The sequence below is a fragment of the Anguilla rostrata genome, chromosome 4 (genome assembly GCF_018555375.3).
Source record: "Anguilla rostrata isolate EN2019 chromosome 4, ASM1855537v3, whole genome shotgun sequence".
Lineage (NCBI taxonomy): Eukaryota > Metazoa > Chordata > Actinopteri > Anguilliformes > Anguillidae > Anguilla > Anguilla rostrata.
In genome coordinates this window covers 53,992,216-54,017,148 of record NC_057936.1, presented here as the reverse complement: position 1 = coordinate 54,017,148, position 24,933 = coordinate 53,992,216, and the positions used below count along the sequence as shown (strand labels likewise).

Sequence of the window (24,933 nt, the reverse complement as noted above, 5' to 3'; positions counted from 1 at the left end):
CTTCAGTTCAAACAGCAGATCAGTGATTCAGCACAAAGAGTCACATCCTCTCCAAAATTCCAATAATAGCACTGCTTACAGTGGGCATAAGCATCAAAACTCTGCATGAACCATATCTCTGTTGGCTGTAATTAGCAGCTGTAATGCTGAACAAAATATTACTGGAAGTTACACAGACATCTACACCGTGTTACTTTAAACTAATGTGAGCCATTTGAAGTCTCCAGATCCAAAAGCTAACAAAACACTCGTAGATTGAATAACTTATCATTCACATTCCATTTCACTTTATGTCGAAAAAGCAGGAAACCAGCTTATAAGACATTTTCACTTGATTTCTGCTTTACTTTAGCTAAACTGTTTATTTCATGCCGTCATTGACAGGGCAAGAAATGGAACTCCGTGGGCCAAGATAACGCCCTAAGGTTCCATTTAATAAACATCAAAGCAGCAAAATATTGGTGCTTTCAGAATTTCAGCACTTCAGGCACTGGACCATGGATCCTTATGGAAAAAGAGAGGTCATTCGTAGAGAGGTTGTACTTAAACAGCAGATGTACTTTAATGGTGTCAGGCTATACTGAAACTGAACTCCCAGCCCAGTATCATACAGCCCAGCTCTACACTGCTGTTGCTGACTGACCTGGCGAAGTGCCAGTGGTCATTGCTTCTCAACAGGTCACCCCTGAATGAAACAGGTGTTTCATCAAAACTTCCTTCTCTGCATGTTGTACCTTTTTTCTGCAACAGGAGCAGAAAGGCCAGCTGGATTTCCTGTAGTTTCAATGAGGCAACGATGCCCGCGGGAGTCTGATTTCTGTCTGCAAATCAACAGTGCACGCAAAGCTTGTCTTTAAATAAGCTTCAAGTATGAGTTCCATTCAATGGCTCAGTTGCCCACTGTCCTGAACAATATTCCATTCCCATTAATTTTTTTATTTATTCATGTGAGAGTGACGCTTTGCCAACTTCCACCAGACATACAATATAAACATTGATACATACAACACATATGCCCTTTTCCATTCTGTAGGCCTTGGACTCCCATGGACAAAAGTTAGCACCTTCGCAATAAAAACTGCAGTTGACCTACACCAAAAGGATCATGTTATGCTGCTAATACCTTAAATGATTTGTTAGACTAGTTTTTCAATTACCCACACCAAGAGCAAACATGTTGTACTTGAGTTAAAACGAATCAATATAGTAAGTAGTTGTTTTCAGATTGTGATAACAGCTGTCTTATATATATATATATATATATATATAATTAGTGTGTGCATCCACTAATCTATTCATGCCACACACAGTGAAAACTATAATGATAAAAATATTTAAAACGAAATTTCTACAATCAAAAGGACTGGCCACATAGTTTCAGGACAAGTATTATTGACACGATTACAAAACAAGTTGATTCAAATTAAAATAAGAGCACAGACCTTCCAAATTTAAATAATTAACATGCAATAACTAAACAGTGTGGCTTACTCCATTCACTGCTTTAAAGTAAGCAATACAGTATCAGTGGTGTTACAGTAATGTGCATTGAATGTTCATATAATGCAGATATATCATTTCTCATTCAGAACAAAGAGCAAACATAATTTGATTACCTAATAGCGAATTAATAAACACCAACATATAACAAAGAAATTAATTTATACATTTCAGCTGCTTTAAATCTTTATCCCAGGAAAAAACAGAAAGAGTCAATAATAACTGAGAGGTAACAGATAACACGCTGAGGTGTAAGGTACTAACTGATTAAAAATAACATATAGTGCAATCAAAAGAGCAGTTTTCAGGTATTAAACCAAAGTAGCAATCTACTGGTGTTTAATCGTAACCATTAATGTCACACCCATCCTAAACTTTTTTTCATCGCAATTCCAAGTTCAAAAGGCAAGATGAAAATTTTAAACTGTTACAGTAGTATAGTCAGTGCCCAAGGTTACCGGCTTGAATTTGAATAATTCATTTACTCCCTCAAGGAAGTTAGTCATTTTTAAAACAAATATAGGAAATGGAATATAAAATTGAACTAGCATGTACCTGTAATGCATATTTGGCCTTATCTAAAAAATGTATAAATAGATAAATAAATAAATAAATAAATAAATATTGACGTGCAGAAAAATTGATCACATATTATATAGTACGCATTATATAGAACATATTGAGCCATTCAGCATGCAACACCATTACAAGTCAATCACAGATAAGCATTAAATATATAATTTCTTCAACATGCAATAGATAATTATTTAAATTTGTGTTATATGAATTTAAATCACATTTCACATGTTTTAAAACATAGGGAAACACGTGTTCATGTATGCCTTATTTATGGAGGGCATTAGGCCCTAACATACTTGGCCCCCAATGTTGGCTAAATAAATAAATAACGTTTCCCACGTTTTAAAAAAGGAAACTCGGGTTGATTGTGATGAGGTGGACTTAATTTCCCATTGCACATTGCAACGATACTCCACCAAGCACTTTTTGAATGTGAAATACACTGTATTTATATGACACTTCTGCCGCATTTTCGCATAATCTGCAGTGTTTTCAGTTCCTTTTAATGCTCTTCAAGTATTTAATGAACTTCTGAAAGTTTCACCAACTAACGTAGTGCACACAAGCAAAGAGTGTTTAGCTACTTTTAATAAACTCCGAATTCATCCGTCAAAAACGCACGGAATATCGGGATACGTAACTGTTTCTGAATGGGCTTCCGTCTTTTCCGGCCAGCATACATGCAGTCCCCCGGTGGAATCATGATCTTAGACTGCGAGTGAGAAGGTAACAGGTGCGCTGAAACAAAAAAGTACAATAAAAAGCAAGTAAAATCAACTTAATATGTTAATTTAAACGATTAAATATTTCACTTTTTAATGAAAAGGAAGTAGCTCCTGGACAATATTAACCTAATCAATCAAGTCGTAAAATAGAGCAAAACACAAAAGCTCATCAGTTACCCAAAATCATTACCCAGCGTGAATATCCAGATCATACAACAGAAAACATGCAGATTGATTAATTAAGAAAATAGTAAAAAAAAAAAAAAAAAATGCACGTCTTTCACAAGTAATCTTGTTGTTTTACACTGTATGACCAATCGCATAAAATAAAAAAAAGCATAATGAGTAGGCTATTAGGCATGAGTCGCATGCATGATAGCTCTATTTAAAAAATATATATTCCCATTAAATGAATAACTTATCGAGCCCCCCTCTATATGTCAGCTCTCAAAGTATCATACATGGAAACATAAAAGTAATTTAAACACTTACCCTGTAGCTCTGCTATTTTAAAAATCCAGTATAATGTTAATACAGTGTCATTCGAATTAATTGAAATGTTGTAGCTCTTTATACTTTTAAACTGGACACATTCCTTGGGCGATTTAAACAAACGTCTGCCGGAGTTCTAAACTGATGTTTTTATCAGTTTGCAATGCTAGAGGCAGATGTGGTTGATGTTTTATACCCAATTGAGTCGCCTTCACTTCCTCGTGTTTCAGGTGGCGGATTCCTCTGAATGACAAGTCGAGCTCTTCGCACGCAATACTGAGCCTCACAAACAGACTCGACCGCGAGCGCACGCACACACATTTCAGCTTTCAGGACATAGTACCAGAGAAGGGGAGGGATCACACGCAATGCAATCCACTACAAATCTCCTGCGAGGCAGATATTCACAGAGAGCCTCCGCTTACTTTTGGCTGCTTTACTCCTCGTCCGAAATGGATAGGATCTTTGCAGATCCGAAAAAAATGCTTTGGCGTCGAAACAGCCTCCAACTGCGTTTATGGAAGAAGCGGGATTTGGAAAACAACGTTAACTAAAGACTATAGGGATATATCGACGAAATGTCTCAGTGGTGCGTGTGAAGATAAAATAAGCAATTGTACGTATTTGGATATTCCTTCTCAATGAAGCGTTAAGTAACACTTATATGGGGCTTATGACAATTAAACTGGAGTGTTCGGAAGAGGTACAAACGACGCCAAATTGAAGACGAAAAGGAAATTAAAGCGTCATTTTAGGACACGGTGACTCAGTGCACCACGTCAATGTAGAGTGTGCTGGTGGAGTTCAGTTAGCGGTCACAATACCCTGCGGTCAGATACCATAACTAGTTAAAATTGAAAATACATTAATGTAGTGACTATTTCTAATATTCACAAAGTAGCCGAACTAATATTGCGTTGTGACGTTTGTATTTACTAACACAGTTTAACATCTTAAGGCAAATAGATAACGGGGGTGGTAAAGACGTCCTGTAAACCACTCGCAGCGTCAAAGCGGTAGCGTTAAGGGGTCGCTGAGTTCATTATACAGTACATTGTATTTAAATAATTTAAATCGCTTTGTCATTTTGTATTAACATACACTCCGTTCATATCTTTAAAAGATTGCCCCGATCAAAATTTGGCCTTATTTTTATTTTTTAGCAAGTACCCAACTATAGCTTGTTTATGACTTCTAAAAGGTCTCATCCTTGCGTTAGCAAATATAATCTGTTGTTCTGTATATTTATATGAATCGCTCAAAGGGAACCCGAAACATTTGTCAGTCTGTATTTTTTGCTTATTGGCTTCTGTTAAATAATTTAAACTTCTGTGTTACCAGTTTAGGGATAACTGAGAAATGTAGCTTTATAGCTAATTCTGGGGCAGACTAGTGGCAATTCAGTAAATAGCAGTCGATGTCAAATAAATAAATAAAATAATAGCGAGAAAAATAATTGAAATTCGTCTTGTATACATTCCAATGTTCAGAAAAACATATGACCTCATATTGAATCACATTCAACGTTGTGAACGTCCCTACTGGACACATGTGCTCTGTAGGAGTTGAATTAATACTGAAACCCACACTGATACACTTTTAAACAAAGTAGTAAATACATGTCATACAGATTTACAACTTGAATGTCTAGCACCGTCAATGTAATCGAGGCTACATGAACATATTAATTTGGTCAACTCCATGTGACTTGCAGTTGCCATATCAACACAAATAAAACAGAATTTTGAAGTCTGCATTGCATCATTTTATTTTGAAAAAACATGATCGCTGTTAAGACATATTGAGCATCCTTTTAATAATTTTAGTTATATTCATATGCAAGCATATTGTGAAGGATCAGAATTGTATTGAAATCCTTGTGGACTGGAAAAGATGTTAGCTGCATATAAACCATAAGAAATATAATTTGTACACAGTATGATTCATACTGCATCTTAATTTTAAAGAACATTCATTCATATTCAAACATATTCTGATATTCTGATTCAGAGCACCTTGCCTGAAACAATGGTACCCAAATGTTATTAAATTATTTTGAATGAAGGCCAGGCCTTTGTGATTATTCTTCATGACTGTGTGGCTTTGTTGATGTTTTTTCAATGTTCCAAAACTAACAGTCTGTTCATTGAATTATCTTTCTTACATAATGCTGAATGCCCAATACATCTTATTTATGTAAAGATAGAACAAATTGTTCATGATGTATTTTCATAATTTACAGACCCAATTGTTATTGTCCACAAAATATTGGTACAATATGGGATTTAATTTCTTTCCATGTGCATGGTTTTATATTTGACACAAACTCCTTCATAAAGATACTTTTCTTTGCTCAAATGTCACACTGCATTCTTCTAGCTTACATATAGGAAGACTCAGTGGAGCATTATCGCAGACGTTAATAATATCAATAGCCTGTACATGGTAGTGCATTTAAATTCTGAATATCACAATAATTAATTTAAAATGTTGATTGGTTTCTGTGCAGTGAATTGAACCAGACGGTAGACATAAAAGATGAGTGTGATTGCAGTATGAAGTCACACAAGATGTTTTGACAGCAGAGAAGTTGAGTTTGAATGGCTGTGCTGTTGATCCTCACGACCGAGCAACGTAGACCATGGTTGAGTTGGCTGTAGAATTCCCTTCTACATTTTTTATAGCTCTGAGGATGAGCAGCTAGTGCTGTCATTAAAAAAAGATATGCATAGAGATCTTGAACATGATACTCATCTAACAATTTAAATCATGGCAGATATTGGCTGGAGGATGGGGCACAGTTGTGGTGAAAGTGCTGTGAGATCTTTGCGATTTCCTCTACATATGCATTTTGTGTTACTACACTGACACCCCCTAGCTGCAATTTTGAATCTGTTAAAAAAAAGATTTATTTTACTAATTTAGTTATGCAGTTCACATTAAAAAAATATGACTCCAGCATTCTTCACCAAATGTTAACCATACTTAAAAAAATACTACTAGCAATGGAGATAATAGTCTTTTGGGGGTCTGGGAGCTTTATATCTAACTGATTAACAGACATGTGCTGACAAAGTGAGTCCATCTTTGCAATGAATATTGATACAATGATTGCACTTATGTAATACATATGTAGTACACTCATATTGTGTTCAAGCAGTATATGTTGATGCTGACAATCCCATGCATTCCAGCTCGAGTTTAAAATGCCCATTTCTAAGACATTTCACATGATGAATTTGGGATAAAAATAATAACAGTACAAAAGACATCAGAAGAGCAGGCATTCTAGCCATTCTTTTATTTTTCATATATTTGTCAAAAGACCCTGGGTCCCATATGACACAGTTGTTGTAATGCAGCCCTACATAATCTGGCATTTTATTTTCTTGAAACAATGCAGAATGATTCATAACAATGAACAAAACAGGCAGTAAGCACAAGGGCCTGCAGGGCACAGTAAGATTTAAGGACGCAAAGAGCAGGGCATGCTTAAAGTATGCTTATTGCAATATTAATTGTATCAACTGCATTTGATATTAAGTCATCTACTTACTTAGTTTGTACCATTACTTATAAATGTAATTTACATGTTGTGGTCATGCAGGAGCGTTGCTCTCTCTGTATCTCCATAGAACACAAACGGAGCATAACACTTTGCATGTCATTAACTCACAAAAATGAAAATCAATACCGCTACGCTATGCCATGCATTAGTCTGGGCTAATGTGTCAATGTTATGACAGGTGGTGTCAAAGGCCCCTAAATACAGCCAGCCTTTTCTCTCAAAGCAGGGTTTTGTGTCAGTGTAAATCCTAAAGGAGCCCTCGCCATAGTCTCTTTAAGATGAGCTTTGACTTAAGCATCAGTAAGCTCTCAGAGTTGTAGGAGAAGCGTGTATTCGCACGCAACCTGGATAGCCATTAGTGCATGGTCTAGTACACTGACATCAGACTATTGTATACAACCCCATTTTTAACTGGGCAGTCAAGTCTAATCAATTGGTTATTGTAACAATGGAGTTTCCCCAAACAGTATTCGTTTATGTGTTGCTGAGTATTTACTTAGTCATTTTTGGTATTGTAAGCAGACCAGAAGGCTTAATAATAAATTTGAATGAATATCAGTCAGTTGAATTTGTGTTGCAATCCTGAATACAGTAGTTGCTGTAGTAAAGCTGTGGCTTCAGGTAAATTATTTATTTGTAAATATATTTTTAACCGTGCATAGTTTAAAACATAAAACATACATAACTTTATAACTTTATACATATATACATCCAGCTCCATAATGTTTGGGACATTATGAAACATGGCAGTGGGGGTGTTTTGGTTTGAGAATGTTAGGCTCCTACAGATACTGGCTCACTTGTCTCTTCACTGATGATGCAACTGCTTACAGCAGCAGCAGAATTAATTCTGATGTGTACAGTAGCATCCTATCTGCTGAAGTTTAAGGTACCACTGCAGGGTTAAACCGAACAGGGCTGTTAGCCTGTGGTCAGTGGACTATTAATTAAACAATTGATTGGATTTGTTCAACTCTGGACTGGATCGTATTACATTTATTTAACTCAACTTTAACTTTAGGCAACGTGGTGACACGTGACATCGACTGATACAGCTGTTTGGATCGAACAGACATTAGACAGGAACCGGAGAATAATGTACAGTCTTGTGATAGATTTTTGCCAATATAGGTAGGCCGCAAAAACATATAAATGTAAAAAAAAAAACAAAAAAAAAACCGTTTGTACCATACAACATGGAATTGTATTGAATTTCCTTACTTTGCGTTAGCTTGCCTTAGATGCCTTAAAGCTATCAAGACAGTAAGGTGTACCCTGCGCCACCTTAGTTTTTACTCCATTCTCGAGGTTAAATGTACCATTTCACTCTCAGTACCTTCGGCCAGATTGATAGTTAATGGTATGTCCCATAAATTTAATTGTGGTGTGTACTCATAACCAAGGGATGTAGGCTGTTTGTATTAAATCTATCTAAATCTATCTGTAGTAATATTTTCAGAATTGAGTCAAATATGAAAGATTTCCCCACTCTCCCCTATGCATATATGGGTGTGTCTGTAGGTGTGTGTGTGTGTGTAAATAATTTCATTTTCCTATTTTTTCGTGCATTTGCAGTTTTTTTAAGGAACAGTCCTAGGTGTCCTTTGAATGTTTTCTAGTGATGAGGAGTGCAGTGCTAATGTGTGCACTGGAAAAGGAGGGTGCACATAAAACCCCATATGATAATTCTCACGTGCAGAAAGCAGCAAAGTCAGGGGAAAGTCAGTGGAATTAAGGTCATTGAGTTAAATGGAGGGTCCCAGGGGGTCAAAGCTCAGTCTTAAATTCTGAATCAGGGAGCCATAGAATACATTAAAAGCACATTAGGCTAGGCTTTTGTTCCTGCAGTTTCATTAGACATGAACTGCTCTCAACACATAAAAACAATAAATCATTCAAACAATGCTGCCCCAAACCATGATGCTCATTGCATTCATCCTTATTTCCACTCAGTTGTATCCATCCTGAAACAGATGAGGTCCTTTGAGAAAAAAAACTCAGATCAAATATACTGAATAATCTTGATGTTCTTAAATAAAATAATGGTATTTATGGGTAATGACGTGTTTTGCTGTTTTTTGGTTTTGTTTTTATTAGCTTTTTTTTGTCTCTTTCACCAGTCGTTTTAATTGCTTCTCTTGCTGGCTGGCCACATTGATCTGAATGAGATCTTAAGGCCTACGCTGCTGGACCCTAAACATGATTTCACTTTTACGTTATCATCAAGCAGGCAAGGGCATACAGCCTAAGGAAAGCACTGCGGTTGCTGAAAGCTTTAGAGCTTTATCCTTAGTGGCTGTGGGGCTTTAACCTCAGTGGGGCGCAGAGCCAGTGGCCGGGTGACAGCAGAGAAGATTTTAAACCCAGGAACGACTGCTTCGACATGGCTCTGCAGTGTGCAGATGAGCTGAGCAGCACCGTGTAAACTGGCATGCTGGGCAGCATTACGCATGCTGGTCAAGGCTCTGCACGCTGTGCCTGACAGGGCTGGCTAAAAGAGATGCCTGCATTTGCCTTTCCAGACACATTGGCTTCAAGCTCAGTGGATCACAATTATGAATATATCCTCCGTGCACGGTTATATATATATATCAGGCTCTTTTACCTGCATTGGATTTCCGAAATGGATTTGGACATGTGGTCTTCACTGCTCAATCTTGTATCTCCAGCTGAACAGGGCTTGCATTGCACAATATGCATGATTTGAAATGTTGAATATAGCAGTAAAGTTTCGCACTATAACACAAAGATATGTGATGGATGATGGGGTGAAACATAAGGGAATGAGTGCAACGGAGAAATTGGAGGTGAGCAGAATATGAAGAATCCTCTTCATTGCCAGAGAAACTTAACTGTTCAATGTAGGCCTAACACCAAACATACTGTCTGCACTGGATAAGAATTTCTTGCCTGAGATAAGTTACGCTTTTCAGGGTGCATCTTGGAACGTACCTCATCTGTCTCTTTTCCTTTCCTGGCCCTGACTGGTGAGGCTTTACAAATGTGCCAGGATAAAACAATCAAAAACAAAAAAGATGAATGCTCATCCCCTAAATAAACTTCAGGGAAGTTTTTGGTCTTGGTGTTTCTAATTTCTGGGCAGCTGAAATGGTTGTGGCCAGAGCTGGGATTTTTAGATGAATGTCTATTTTGAAAGTCACATGTCATATCTGAAATTAATTTTCATATTTTACCTGACTGTAGGCAACCTACATGTTCATAGGATGTTCATGTTAATGCCAGACCAGGTGTGCAATGCTGCAGCTAATATGTTCAGTGTGAAACTGGCTTACTGTTACAGTCAGAAGTTTAATTTCAGAATAAAATAATTATTGTTATTTTTTAACTAATTTCATCCCTAGGGCTCAGCAGACCCTAAAGAGAGCTTTCTCATGGAAACACATGAGCAGGGACCTCTGTCATCATTTCTGGAACAAATTGAGTCCTGTGGTAACTTATCTGTTCTCCTAGGGATAAATCCAGTCAAGAATCATAGGGACCCTGTTTAATAAAAAAACAAAAACCTTTGCAGAGCCAGAATTTTCACAAAATAGTTATCATATGGTATTTTTCCTTTCACTGCAGTTACAATAACAAAGGGTAAGACTAACACATTTGCATTGCACATGTCAAGTATAACCTAATATATTCCAAATGTATCTTGGCTGTTAGGGTGGACCTCCTATCTAAAATGATTTTGCATTCCAAATACAATAGATGCTAGAGCTGAAGCATCTCGGAAATTGAAGAATTTCGCATAACTCAAATTTTCCAACTCCGTTTTTCAACATTTAATATAAAACCGACATACTCATGTTAAACATTACATTGCATTACAGGCATATTACAGATGCTCTTATCCAGAGCGACTTCTTGCATAGCATTTATATTGCATCCATTTATACAGCTGGATATATACTGAAGCAGTGCAGGTTAAGTACCTTGATCAAGGGTACAATGGCAGTGTCCTACCTGGGAATCAAACCTGTGACTTTTAGGCTACAAGACCAGTTCCTTACGCATTATTAAAGGCATGGCTGCCTTTTCCCAGAACTTGACCAGTTCATCCATCCATCAATTATCTAACCCACTTATTCCTGGTGAGGGTCTCAAGCTGGAGCCAATCCCAGCATGCAGTGGACGAGAGGCAGGAATACACCCTAGACAGGTCGGCAATCATCACAGGACACACACACATACACTTCACTCACTCATTCATACCTATGCACAGTTCAGACTCTAAAATGAACCTAACCTGCGTGTCTTTGGACTATGGGAGGAAACCGAACTACTTGGAGGAAAAGCACGTGGACACTGAGAGAAAAATCCACACAGAATGTCCCTCGCTGGGATTCAAACCAAAAACCTTCTTCCTCTCACGAGACAGTGGTATGTACTGCACCACTGAAAGGAAATAAGTTTCAGTAAGCTTTCATGCTCTAATCAATCTGTAAGCATGCTTAAGACAAACACAAACTGTGTCTAATTCCTAAATTGATGCAGGTAAGAACAAATTTAAATATTTTTAGATGTAATGTATATATATAATGAATGGCCCTAATACAGCTGTCTTGTCACACCCATACCTGTCAAAGTTTATATTATCCAATGTAGTACTATTGTTTGGAAGTTTCAATAAAAAGTCAGTTCTCTGTCTGCATGTTAATGTGAGTCCTAGAATCCATTTCATTTAAACTCTAATACAAGTTTGAGGCATTTGAATGGGAACCTAGATTGAACAAACGTTTGGCAAAATATGTTTAACACGCAACAAGAATGGTTAAAAAGATTGGAAACTATGTCTCTGCCAAGCAGCTTTTGGTGGCAATGTGTAAAATTGCTTAGTCGGCTTATACCTGGAACTAAACTGGTCAGGTGGACTGAAAGATGAAGTCACACAACCTGTGTGTGTGTGTGTGTATGTGTGTGTTAGAGATTTGAGTGAGCCTGGGACAGTCCAGACCCTCCACAGAACTTATGGATCTTTGAAATACCTTGCAATGCCAGCCTCCGTAACCAGAAACACTGCCCAATTGGCCAAAGTATACAAGCAACAGAGCTGCTAAGTCCGTCTGATTTGGGGGCCTCACGAGCAAGGATTTCTAATGCTGGGATTGTCAGTGACAGGCTGAAAGCAACATGCTGGAAAACCTACTGAAAGTTTTGTCAGGTGCCATTTGAGCAACCGTATGATCTCTGTGATGTTTAAACACCCTCTTTTATAATTCACAATCTGGTCAAGATCACAGTCACAACATCAAGTCCTTTCACAATAACCATAATGCATATCACATAATATACAATAATTAAATGTATCATTAATGCTTGTGCATGTGCATGATAGCCAGATGTGGGTGTTAGCCGTTGTTTCACTAACTAATGTCTTAGTTGGCATACCATGCAAAGACGTAAACAAAGTTTAATGGTGTATAGCATCACTGCTCCAGTATAGGCCAAGCATTGTAAACGAGCATTACACAGGTTAAAGCCCTCCACCTAGTGGAGACACAATGTAAACAAAAAGTATTACCCTGCTGATCACCCTTGAAAATAAGAAACATATATGCCTAATTAACATTTTAATCATGCTCAACACGGTCCAAAATAAACTTTTAAAGTTTAATGTCTACAGTAAAGCAGTACTGTGGTTATGGAACTGGGCAATGAAAGGTTCAATACAAAGGGGGCCAGTGCCATTTCAGCAAGGAATCTAGTCTGACATTCTTTGGTGTATATTGAGCTGTATACATGGATAACTTGAAAATGTGTGCTATTTTATAGAACTTGTCCTCAATTAAAGGTGTCTGCCAAGCAAATAAAGTAAAAACAATGTTATGTTTTAGCGGATGGACCTTCTGCACTTATCTGGAATAGCACACATCTGGAGGGAGTCCAGCACCTGAATTTGGATGCACGAACACTCTGCAGGAGTGGTACGAGGATTTACAAGCATTAAAAATCTTTGTAGCAGCTTTAGGCATAGAATTTTAGAGCTCCGACTGATGAATGTACAAGTGCACTTGGTAATTCTGCATGTTCTGCTGTCTTTATGTACTCTCTTTAATGTGCTGTTATGTTTTTAATAGCTGCACTGAGGCAAATTCCAATCCATGGCAATGAAGTATTGAATCATGAATCTTAAAAACACAGGCTGCAAATCTGGAGCAGAACAACAAGAAATGATCAGTGGGGGGGTTAAAACTTTCTGAAGGCACTGCATACAATAGCTGTACAATTTGAAGCAATTGGTGGTGAGAATGCAGAGGCCAGTGGTGGGGTCCCAGTTCTGTACACAGCTTGAAACAGGTTGATGCTGTGCCAGATTGTTAGAAGTGGAATAGCGGTTCGGGTATTTAGACTCATTACCAGAAAGTAGCAGGGTGGAATCCCAGATGGGTAACTGCACATTGATAATCTTGCATATCTCCAGTTGCTCAAGTCAAGAAATTTTGCCTCATAGCTGCCCTAGGGAAAGCTGCCAAGCTAAGCACACAAAACATTCCAAAATGTATGCAGCAATTGTACTGTGCTTATAAATCTGTTCATGGTAATGCCAGAGACAGGCACGCAAATCTGAAACAACTGCAATATTCAAGTATAATAAAGACAAGAGCAAACTATTGGCTCCGTTAATATTTATTGCATAGCAAAATACATAATAAACACAAGACCTTTCAATAAATTTAATATCTTCATGATAATCAAACTCAAGCACATATTTTAGTAACTGTGTGCATACATACCAACAACCTAGAACAGAACAATAAATTATACTCAACCTCTTATAAGATTAATTTTTCTCAAAAACATCAAATGCAAACATGAAGAAAAAAAAGCATTTTCCTTGTACTCATCCTCAACTGTCGTTTTGAGGAACCAGAACCTTTCTGATGCCATTGGCGCTCTGGTGACCATGACTACACACCAGAGGTCGTTTCCTCCTCTTATCCCCTTATTCATGCTGACCGAAGCTTTGCAGGATTACCGTGCCCTTTACACACAGCCCTTTACACAGAGCCCGTGACACAGAGCCCATTACACAGAGCCCGTTACACAGAGCCCATTACACAGAGCCCGTTACACAGAGCCCATGACACAGAGCCCGTTACACAGAGTCTGTTACACAGAGCCCATTACACAGAGCCCGTTACACAGAGCCCATTACACACAGTCCGTGACACAGAGCCCCTTTACACAGAGCCCGTTACACAGAGTCCCGTTACACAGAGCCCATTACACAGAGCCCATTACACAGAGTCTGTTACACAGAGCCCGTTACACAGAGCCCGTTACACAGAGCCCATTACACAGAGCCCGTTACACAGAGCGAGGGCACGTTCACACCCTCAGTGAGACAGCAGTGTTGCGCAGGTGAAGCGGTTGCGGCACATGACTTTGTGCTCTGTCTGAGAACGGCCGGGAGCGGGTCGCCGTTTGCGGCCCTGTGGCCCCGGGCCTCCCTGGCCCCTGGCGAGGGGGCGGGAGCGGGGGCCCCCGGGGGCCCCGGCGTCTGCGCTGCAGTGTCCTCCTGCACCGGACTGTGCACTGGGACACTGGCGTCCATGAGACCCTCCTTCCTCACGCGTGGGCTCCTTCGCCCACATCTGCGGGGTTCCACAGCTTTTCCCCCCGTGTGGGGGGGTGGGGGGGTCAGCGCCACGGAAACTACCTCTTGCTGGAGGAGCGCACCTGCTGTCGGACCCAACCTGCTGGAGCTACAGCACAGGACACACACAGTCACATACACGAAAACACATGCAAGACACACATTTCAGTATCCATGACAATATGTATAGAGGCTGTCCAGAAAACTTGTGACAGGTGAAACAGCCTATTTCTGCTGTTTATCAAAAGAAAGCCTATAAAGATGCTGTAAGAGTAGGGGTGTGCTGCCCTCTGCAAAATAACTTCTCTTATAGCAACTGTTTTCTGGTTACTGGCTACTTACTTTATAATCATGCCATCTATTCTTTATCCAGTTACACAAAACCTGCTAGTTATTCTTCTTGGATTATTTTCAATGTCGCCATATGAGCTTTTGAATTTCAGATTCCAAAATTGCTATCATATTAATGCTGCTCTGATTTAAATGTATCATGGCATTTTTGACACTACACCGCTGCGTTTGTGCTCGTAAAAACTTCATTTCCAGCGCACTGAAAGTCACACTGCTTAAGAGCGTCTTCAGCTCACTGAAGCGGCACTCACAGCGAGGGTACCCAGGGGGCCGCGGATTACTGGCACTGCTGCCAAACGACGACTGGAAGTTGTGAATGGTTTCCTGCAGGATCTGCCTCTCTCTGCCCTGAAACCACAATTCACACAACAGGATTACAGCCTTAGAAAACATTAGCACTCTGGAGGACGCAAGATAAACATGGCGAATGCATAATCCACACACACACACACACACACACACTAATGGGAAGGATTTGAGTGGTGAAAATAAAGCGCAGAGTAAACTTTACACCACCCCGTCAATCCTAAAATATGCCCTCAAAGGAGGTGAAGATTAATGATACAGCTCTACCTTTCCAGCGTTCAGCTCAGATATGGCTGCCAGGATCTGCTGTCTGGGCCCATCTGTTTTAATTCCGAGCTCCTTCAGATCCCCGTCAGTCAGGGTAAGGAAGGCCTCCATGTCTACCTGCAAAGGAGAAACATATTTTTTAAAAAGAACAGACTACTTCAAATGGAATTTTCTTTGACAGAGTGCAGGTCGATCATTGACAAATAAAACAAAATAGAGGAACTCACAAAAAACCACAAATTAACGGAACACACAAATCTCACACATGGAAACACTTTGTAAATGATGTTACTACAATGCAGACAGCTCCCAAGAGAGCACAAGAAACTACAGAGAGCTCATTCGTTGTCTTACCTCCTGCTCTTCAAATATAGGCTGGTATTTTTCCAGTGAGAGCTTCTTTAGAATGCCTGAAAGCTCATCTGAAATAAAAATAAAAACACTCAGTAATACACTGACATTAAGCCTGACAAATTACAATTTCAAATCTCCCAATGTAGCAGCTGCACATCATTGATGTAAATCACTGAACCATTCTAAGGACATATATCTCTGCCCCTTTGAAATAGCACATCTAACTCGGTGCCTGGCATTGTAGTAATTCAGAAACGAGTCAGACAGTGTGACATTAGATAGTGGACAGCGTGTGCCCAGTATGAAATGGAACGTTATCAGTGTGGAAGGGGGAGAACTGCTTATATAAGCCACTGCAGAACACTGCTCCTCTGTGGGGACCGGCTCACCCTCATCTGTGATGGTGCCGCTGCTCGAGCCGCCGCTGCTCTTGGAGCGCGGGTGCGAGGAGGCCGAAGAGAGGGAGTCCCCCGGCGGCGGTTTGGGAGTCGGGGAGGGGGAGGGGGTCAGGGTGGGAGAGGTGCTCTTCGAAGTGGACGAGTTTCCCGACTGTGGCCTCTTCATGAGGTCCATTTTCTGCGTGGAGGAACAAAGACAGACACAAATCAACCTTTGAACTGCAAAATTAATCCAAAACAAAGGATTTAGCCTGACCCAAAACAGCCTCGCTCATCCTATAAGGTCACACTGTAACATATTTCAAGGTAGACACCATCATTTTTGTCCCGTAAATGGAAAGATGTAGCAAGGTCCTGACCTTCAGCCATTTTGTGAGCTTTATTACCCAAATCTCTAAACAGTGCAAATATTATTTGTCAAATGTGAGCTGCCCAGATAATCCATACCCCTCAAACAAACACAAGTTCATACAGTCAGACAGTTGTCTGATTTATGCACAGAACAGCCGAGTAATCCCTCATGTCAACCCCACCCTCCCAAATCTATTCTTCCTTCAGCCCAGAGCCCTGCCCCCCCCCCAAACACCCAAGATTATTAATCCCCAAATCTGACAGCAGCCTTGTACTGTAATCCGCTCTTTCTGTTGAGCATGGCAGAGGAAAAAAGCTGCAGAACACAGGGACCCTTCTGGTCTCCTCCCTGACAGACTCCCGGGAGCAGTGGGGGTGTCCTATACCCTCCGGGAGTGCACGTCGCTGGCCACCAGGCTGGGGGTGCTGTGGATGTCCGGGAGGCTGATGTCGGGCACGGCGGGGAGCGGAGTCTCGGCGGCCTGGGGCTTCTGGTCCAGGAGGCCCGCCGCCTTCTTCCTCTGAGCGGCGATCTGGGACAGGACGCTGTCCGAGCTTCCCCCTGAGGGGGAGCAGGGAACATGGAGGCGTGTGGGGAAACATTTCAGCGACTACTGTCACTCACCCACTTCCCCCCTCACAGTGAGGGAGGGAAGAAGAGGCAGAACAGAGATATAGAACAGAGAAGGAAAGGAGAGAAAGGAAGGGGGGACAGGGGTGGCAGTGTAGTATAGTGGAAAGGGAACTGGGCTTGCAACTCAAAGGTTGTAGAAGCTGCCTTTGTTCCCCTGAGCAGAGAACCTAACCTGAATTATTAAGCAAAATATCCAGCTGTATAAATGGTTTGAATGTAAAAATGCAATCTGTGTAAACCACTCTGAATAAGAGCATGTGCTAAATGCCAGACTGGAAAACCGGGCGGAGGAAGAAGATGGTGCGTACCCGAGCGGTTGTGTGGGTCGACCGCGTGCCTGTTCACCCCGGCCACCCCGTTGGAGCCCCCAGAAGAGTGGGGGGAGTAGTTGAAGTTCCCAGAGTTGGAGGGGGAGGCGGGACCCTTGGTGATGCTGGGGAACTTGATGGAGCGGGTGACCACGCGGCTGACGGACGTCTGCGAAACCCAATGAGCGAGTTCGACAACTTTCATCACATATCACACATTAAAATGTTTAGTGTTCAACTCTTACAGAGTACATGTGGTCCCTGTTGGACTCACACTGTATGTACCTTGTTAGAGTTGAATTAACACTGGGCAGTTTACTGTGCACACACATTTGCTCAGTGCACTGGCTGTGGTCAGCCCTGCTTTACTGCACTCACGATGTCGGAGTTGCCGCTGCTGTTGAAGCTGGCCTTCCCCCTCTGGGGCATAGTGAGGCGGGGCGGCTCCGTTTTTCCCTCCTTCAGGACACGGGACCGGTCTGAGTTCCAGGGCTCGAAGTTGGACGGGGGGAGGAAGGGCGGAATCACGGCCTTCAGCTTGTCATTAGGGAGGCGAGTCAAGGGAGCGCCATTTCTCAGCTGGAGGGGCAGGGGGAGGTGGTCAGTTGCCTTAGCTCTCTTTAGGGATGGGGTATGATGGAACATGGCAACCTGGAACATGTCTACAAATAAATTCATTTTAATACTGCTGTTTAAAACTGACAGTCCTGAAAATCCTTTCTACCCTTTTTTTTTTCCTGGAGCTGACTGATATAAACTACATACATTTCAGCTTGGACTTGGAGCACATTTTAGAATTATTTTATTTCAACCTTAGGCTTAAACGTGAACACTAACCATTGTTGTTATAAGAGAGTCATCTTTTTCTGTGCTGGTTCTGCCAATGCCTGAAAAAAAAACAAACATATAACAAACAAATTTCATCTTAGATTTCAGACTATCATATGGCTGATTTAAGACCTCTAGTGGTGTCTAGTGGTACAACATGCTTATTTCACCATTTTGGTGAGTTAAAAGACTGACAGACAAAACCAAATGTTTTTTTAGGGCAACAGCAAAAATGAACAGATGAGTTCATAATTAATGTCAAGTGTCTGTGTCTGTACAATGAAAAACTAAATTCTTTTTCACCATACATAACTTGACATTACGTCCAAAATGGTTTGTATGGGCTGTGGTTTTCTAATTTAGAGACTTATGACAATGTGAACATTAATAAAAGTTGAAACACATTGGGGTGTACTTGCACTTGTGATACTTGTATCCAGTATAGACAGAATGACTTGCAGCACTGACTGTACAGAGAGATGTAAAGAGAGTTCTGAAGCCTCTCCTAATCTCTCCCCAGTCAAAAGCAGCAGCAGTTCAGAAGCACGGTACATTCGCTGCTGAGTGTGACAGGACGCTCTGCCCTCTCTCACCGCTGTCTTTGCTCTTGGCGCTCCACGCCACGCTCACGTCGGCGTTCCCCAGGCCGGGAGGCATCGCCATGGCGCCGTTGGGCCCGCCGCTCTTCCCGTCCGCCTTCATGGTGGAGTCCAGAGACACCTCGGGGTCGTCCGGGAAGGGGGCCAGGCGGTTGGTGGAGAGCCCGTGCCGCAGAGTGTGGGTCAGCTTGAGCCTCCGGAACCGATTGGACATCCTGTTCCACCACGACTGTCGGCGACAAGAGTCACGTCAGGCATGGCGACATGTACATGTTGCTATGCACCGAACTGCCCCGAGCAACACGCACACTGAGAGCACAAACACTCGAAACTGTGAGAAACTGCTGATTGTAACCAAAAGATTGGAGATCTGAACTTGGGGTAAGGTATGACAGTTTTCCACCAAAAGAACATCAGTGTTAGTCTCAGGAATACAAAAGTATGACCGTTTTTGTTTGAATTTGACTGACAACTGCCATCTTTAACATAGAAAAAACAGTAAAGTTAGTTATATCTAGGTCAAAAAAGTGAAGCCCTGGCCCCAAAAGTAGCTTCATCATATCTGTGCTTGCACTAATTTAAACAACACAGCTTGTGTTGACCCACACACCTGTATCCCGGCAGATTGAAGCTTTCACTAAATACATCACATTTTCAATAACCAGACAGCCTACTGAAAGAGAGAATCTACTTGCTGGTCTGTGGGAAAACTGAACCCCAGAAAATGCAGAATGCAGAACATTTCTGGTGAATCTGACCTGCAAAATATGACAATAACAAAAAATGACTCCCCAGACATGCTTCTGTCAATTCCTGAAGTTCACTACACCACTGACAATACCATACCTTCAGCCCCCCCTTGTCGTCAGGGGGTACAGGGACGCTGAGGGACTGTCTGCTTTTGGAGCGCGAGAGGGACGTCCTAGTCCTGGACTTGCCCTTGTCCTTATCCACCTGCATGCACACGGAAGCCAGCAGCCTCACCAGCTCCGTGTCTGAAAACAGCAACAACAGAGCGCCTTAGGGACCGTCACCGAATGACACGCTGGGATCTGAAGGAAGGCAAGTGGCCGTGAGCTCATGATACAGATATAAATGCGTTTGTTTCACGCCGGGCAGCGATTCAGGACTCACCCGGGTCATTCAGCAGCATGACGAGATCGAAGGCCGTGTAGCCGTTTTTGGCGCGGAGGTTCACGTCGGCTCCCTGGTTCAGCAGGTACTTCACCACATCCTTATTCCTTCAAAGTGAGAGGTGAAAAGCAAAAGCACAGCCAAAATTGTAAAGAGTCTGGCAACTTGTTCTATGCCAGCAGACCCCTGCAAGCAAACACGGATTTGTTATGGTAGTAATTATTCACAAGAGGATCAATGGTTTAAATATATGCTGATCTTAACATTTACACAAACCAAGTCCTGCAAACGTATTGAACAAGTGATGAAGAACCATTACAAAAACCAAAGCATACTGCCAAATCAAAAGGGTAATCAGACAAATAAAAATTAATTTGGTAATTCCATAATGTACTTCATCTTTTGTGAAAATCTAAAAGAGCCATGCTAGATCTGTTTTCACAAGAGGCTCTGTTTGAATGCATTGAAGCACAGGAAGTTACCCGTGGTAGGTGGCCTGCATGAGAGCGGTCCACCCATGGACGCTGTCCTGCTTGTCCACGTCCGCACTCCTCTCCACGAGCAGCTGCACCACCTCCAGCTGCCCGCTGACCGCCGCGATCATCAGCGGGGACGCCCCGTCCCCGTTCGCCATGTTCACCTGGGCCGGATCCTCATCCAGGATCTCCTTCACCAGCTGGGAGTTCCCTGTCACACACACACACACGTGTACACAGACTCACAGACCGTGGCACAGAGATATGCACACACGTACATACAGGCACATGCGCATACAATTGCCCCAGCCGTCTATGTATGAGAGTCACAGGTCTCGTTTGGTCATCAGTCAATGTGGCAGAACCAACAGTGCAAGACAAAAAACGGAATGTAATCAAATGACTGTCCAAATGTGGTTCCTTCAATATTATTCCTGCCTGGTTCATGCTAATTCTAAAGCCACGCTAACTTACTCCCACGTTTCCTTTTCCGATATGCACACAAATGCCTGGAGACAGAGTGGCATGCAAGACTGTAAATGCCATGCTGGATTTTACCCTTGGGCAGTCACTACCTAATGTGATGAACCAATGGAGCAGAGGGGAAACTCACTGCTCAGTGTTCCATCTAATGGTCTGAGTAACATCACAACCACCATACAACAGCTATAAAATTACAACCACCATACAAGCAATCAAAAAGTGTGAATGTGTGCTCGTTACATCGAAAGGAAATTAACTTACCTAATTTCAGGGCACTGAATACATCTGGCCTTCTCTTGTCATCATCTTGAACAGTAAAAAAGAACAAAAGAATATAAACCAAAAAGGTAATTTGAAAGGATGATGGTGCTCTCTGCGCAGTTTGGGTCTAGTACTTTGAAAAAAAGCTGGCTCAGAACAGTGAAGAATAGCAGGAGAAGCATGGTTTATGTCTGTGTCTATGTCTATGCTGTAGACTAGGCTATCTTTCCAGCCATACACATACACATTGCAATGAGATGAATTAACACTATTTGGATGAATATTAAAGCCGACAACGTGGATGTTGCAAATATTTTAGACACTATTGCTCAAAGGACATCTATTTGCCAACTGTCCAAAAAGTATTATTTATCTACACAAAAAGACAAGAACCAAATCAGTGTTACGCTTTAGCCAAGGTCTTCCTTCCCACTAACAATTCAAACATCAGACAAAACAGGTTTGAAAGACGATTATCACCGCAATAATCAATGAGGTCTTAAAACTCCAAAGGAGCCTTCGTCTACTTACTTGCAGGAAAGTGTGAATTCTACTTAAACAAAAGAAATTTAACATGGCTATTAGTGAATTGTGTTTTCACACACTAGTGCTGTCGACAACAAAGGGAGCTCAAACTCCTATCCTTGTATCATAAAATTTGCCTTATTTTTGCAAGTATGTTCAATGAGAAATTGCACTAGACACCAAGAGAAATTCATGGAATATATTAATCTTACAGGCAGAATCTCCAAAAGAGACCAAGACAAAAGAAGTCATTCTTGAAAGAGCCAAATCACTCACAATAATTGGCAGCTTAAGGCAACCATGCAAATGTGAGTTATGTAAAACATGAAAGTAATGATTCATTAGCAGAATATTAATCCCTGCTAACAATGAAAAAGAGCTCTTGTGGGCTTGGTCGCTTCAGATTAAACAGACAGACAGCAGTCCCTCCATCTCGACCACAGTGGCAGCACCTGTTTGTGGGCGCACAGTGGTTATGGAGTCCAGGTAGGTTTTCACATCCTTCTGCTTGAGCTGCAGGGCGATCTCGAAGGCGGTCTTGGCCAGCACGTTGACCTGGTCGGGATCGGCACCTCTCTCCACCAGCTGCTGAGCCACGCCCACCTTCCCGCTGAGTGTGGCCAGCATGAGCGGGCTCCAGCCCGTGGTCTTGAGGGTGGCGTTGACATCGGCGCCCCACTCCAGGAGCAGCCTGACCACCGCCTCGTGCCCGTGCTGAGCGGCTGCCATCAGGGCGGTGACGTCCAGGAACTCCCTGGGCCCGCCGCTTCCGTTGTTGTTGTTGTTGCCGTTGCCCTCGGGGACGTCCAGGTGGTCGTAGTCGTCCACGAAGGCCCCGCTCTCCATCAGCAGCTTGACCATGCCGGTGTGGCCCCCTCTGGCTGCCGTGGTGAGCACGCTGGCCCCCATTCTGTTCTTGCCGTTGATTTCCGCCCCATTTTCCAGCAAAATCTGGGCAACGTTGAGGTGCCCAAACCTGCATTTAAAAAAGACGACTTTAGCACAAACTGGACTTTGGGCATTGTTTTGTCTTGGAGACGGTTCTCCCTGGTACTACAACTATGCAGGACTGACATTTCTAAACCATTAGCTGCTTTGCTGGAACAAACAGAGGTGTAAAAATGATTGCACAGTCTGGTTAAGTTATTCAGTAATTTATTAATTAGTAACTCATTGACTAAACTAAATACATTGGAGGCATCAGGAGTCTAAAGCCTACTAATATTCTGCAACAAGGAGAAATTACTAATTTAAGTATAGTGCAGAATAAGAAAAGTTAAAAAAATACTGAAAAAAACTCCAGTTTTGGATCTCTTACGTTTATTCATAACTGTTTTTGTTTCATAAGCCTCCTCTTGGTATTGGAACGCAATTTCACCAGCGCCGCTTGGCACCGATTCAAATGTAATCGCAACCCGGTTCACCAACAGGTAACAAGTCTTCGTTGCCACCCAAAAACAATCATGACTTCAGTATAAACAATACACAAAAGTAACTTGTAACCCACTATTCTTTACGGTTCATATGTGCAAAGTTCCCGAATCTACACAAAAACTTTCCAGTACTTCTAAGGCGATCATTTTTCAGGAATGCATCATCCCTTGTAAAAAAAAAAATAAAAAAATAAAAAAAATTTAAGTCTACTAAATCGAATGTATATAATGTGTCTTCCTCTCCCATGTTTTCTATCTTATTTATTATTATTATTGTAGACACCACGAGTTTGCAAAAAAGAATGGATCACGTATGAACTACACATAGCCTACTCAAATGATCCAACAAATCACCCCATGTACCATCTATTAAAGTTTTGACCAATAAGCACGCACAGTAAGTGGTACCACACCTTGCAGCTTGCATGAGCGGGGTCCAGCCATAGTTATTACGGCTGTCCACGGAGGCCCCTTTTCTGAGTAGAAACCTGACCAGGTTTTCGTGACCACTCGCTGCGGCGAACTGGAGCGCAGTGTTTCCCTCTTCGTCCGTGCAATCCACCGGTACAAGCGAAAGGGCTCGGGAGAGATCAACGTTACATTCAGATCGACACTGAGTCCCGGTTTCGCTTGCTCCAGGTTCAAGAATCCTCCTGACACTCTCGTAGTCCCCCTCATCACAAGCACGGAACAACAGCAGCGAGTTGGCTGGAATACTGTAATTCATCTCGGGGTGGTGTTTTTTATCTTGTACTTTTGCTCTGAAAGTTGTTCTCCGCTATTTAGAACGTCTGTCGCCGGCCCATGTTTAAAATACATTGCGTTTCAAATTTTCTGTTAACGCTGAAATCATTCATGTAAGTATTCAAAAAGCATTAGTGTCTCCTCCGCATTCCCTAAATGACTATTTAAAAAGATAACGTTTTTCGTTAATTCGTCCCGTTACGTTATTTGTAGCCGGTGTAGCTTTATAGTTAGCCATGTATCCAACAAGAAATCTGTCCCCCGTAAAGTTTGCGCACGCGCAACATCCAAGACGTAAAAGGGCTCTTTTTCTGACCGCTTCATTTACCGTAAGTTGCAAAAAAGGAGAACAGATGCTAAAGTGCCGCTGCAATTCACAGTAGTCGCTGGATATCCTTTTCTACGTTAAAACGAACTATACGGCTTCCTGTCTAATGTACTGTAAGTGGTAAGGCTGTTTTTTCTGACCTTGGCTTTATCCATATAGTGACAGATGTTTATCCCTATTTCTGTTATTTTTAGTGAGCTCCTTGTTCATTCTTTATTGGGTCAACATGTCTGCTATGTAAAGTCATACATATATAATATTGACATTTTCGTTTTATAAACTCATTGACGTCATGAGAGCTAATGTGTTAATGCATTGCATTTTGTTTCTGATAACTTTTTTGGTACATTTCATGTTTTTATTTGATTCATTTAGTTTGTGCATATGGATGCAAATGGATTGATATTTAATTTTAATTTACTGCATCACCTCTGCAGCTCTGTAGCCTACATCGCATGTCTTTAATGTCTGAACTACACATTACCAACTGGGTCATATTGAGTTGGATAGATCAAATATTTTCTTTTTATGAATATGAAACATCCAGTCTTATTCAATGGCTTATTTCCAGTCCTTGACTTGAAATTTGTTGTGAAAAAAATGCCTGTATGTGACAGATAAGAAAGCAGTAAGAGTATTCAAAGACAAAAACTTAGAGAACACATTTCTGCCTGAAACCTGTT

The 24,933-nt window shown here is 41.5% G+C and overlaps 2 protein-coding genes across 3 annotated transcripts in view; both read right to left on the bottom strand.

Annotated features, from left to right (window-relative positions):
* Window positions 1-3,579, bottom strand: part of LOC135253647 (aryl hydrocarbon receptor repressor-like) — a 67,454-nt gene extending 63,875 nt beyond the window's left edge. Inside the window, exons 1-2 of one of the 2 annotated variants that reach the window (XM_064333214.1) lie at window positions 3,297-3,579; window positions 2,721-2,817 (exon numbers count right to left, since the gene is read on the bottom strand). In XM_064333214.1, the coding sequence (XP_064189284.1) occupies window positions 2,721-2,782 (62 nt within the window). In that variant the 5' untranslated portion in view covers window positions 2,783-2,817; window positions 3,297-3,579. The remainder of the gene's footprint in view (window positions 1-2,720; window positions 2,818-3,296) is intronic. The other variant, XM_064333215.1, reaches the window with a different exon arrangement.
* Window positions 3,580-13,484: 9,905 nt separating this feature from the next.
* On the bottom strand, window positions 13,485-24,210 carry LOC135253646 (ankyrin repeat and SAM domain-containing protein 6-like). Its single transcript, XM_064333213.1, has 16 exons — window positions 23,592-24,210; window positions 22,198-22,721; window positions 21,221-21,265; window positions 20,483-20,687; window positions 20,001-20,107; window positions 19,713-19,861; window positions 18,861-19,095; window positions 18,277-18,326; window positions 17,818-18,018; window positions 17,440-17,608; window positions 16,884-17,059; window positions 16,138-16,324; window positions 15,749-15,816; window positions 15,395-15,511; window positions 15,073-15,169; window positions 13,485-14,579 (listed from the first exon to the last, which is right to left on the bottom strand). Exons 1-16 carry the CDS (start codon window positions 23,903-23,905, stop codon window positions 14,530-14,532), a joined length of 2,694 nt encoding a protein of 897 aa, XP_064189283.1. The 5' UTR covers window positions 23,906-24,210; the 3' UTR covers window positions 13,485-14,529.
* Window positions 24,211-24,933: the final 723 nt, after the last annotated feature.

What these genes read in the sequence shown, in the direction of transcription:
- LOC135253646 (XM_064333213.1), bottom strand. Translation starts at nt 23,905, where the DNA reads ATGAATTACAGTATTCCAGCCAACTCGCTGCTGTTGTTCCGTGCTTGT. An exon ending in CCGCTCATGCAAGCTGCAAG is followed by an intron (nt 22,722 to 23,591) that starts GTGTGGTACCAC and finishes TTTTAAATGCAG; the next exon opens with GTTTGGGCACCTCAACGTTG. An exon ending in CTATATTTGAAGAGCAGGAG is followed by an intron (nt 15,512 to 15,748) that starts GTAAGACAACGA and finishes TCTCCTTTGCAG; the next exon opens with GTAGACATGGAGGCCTTCCT.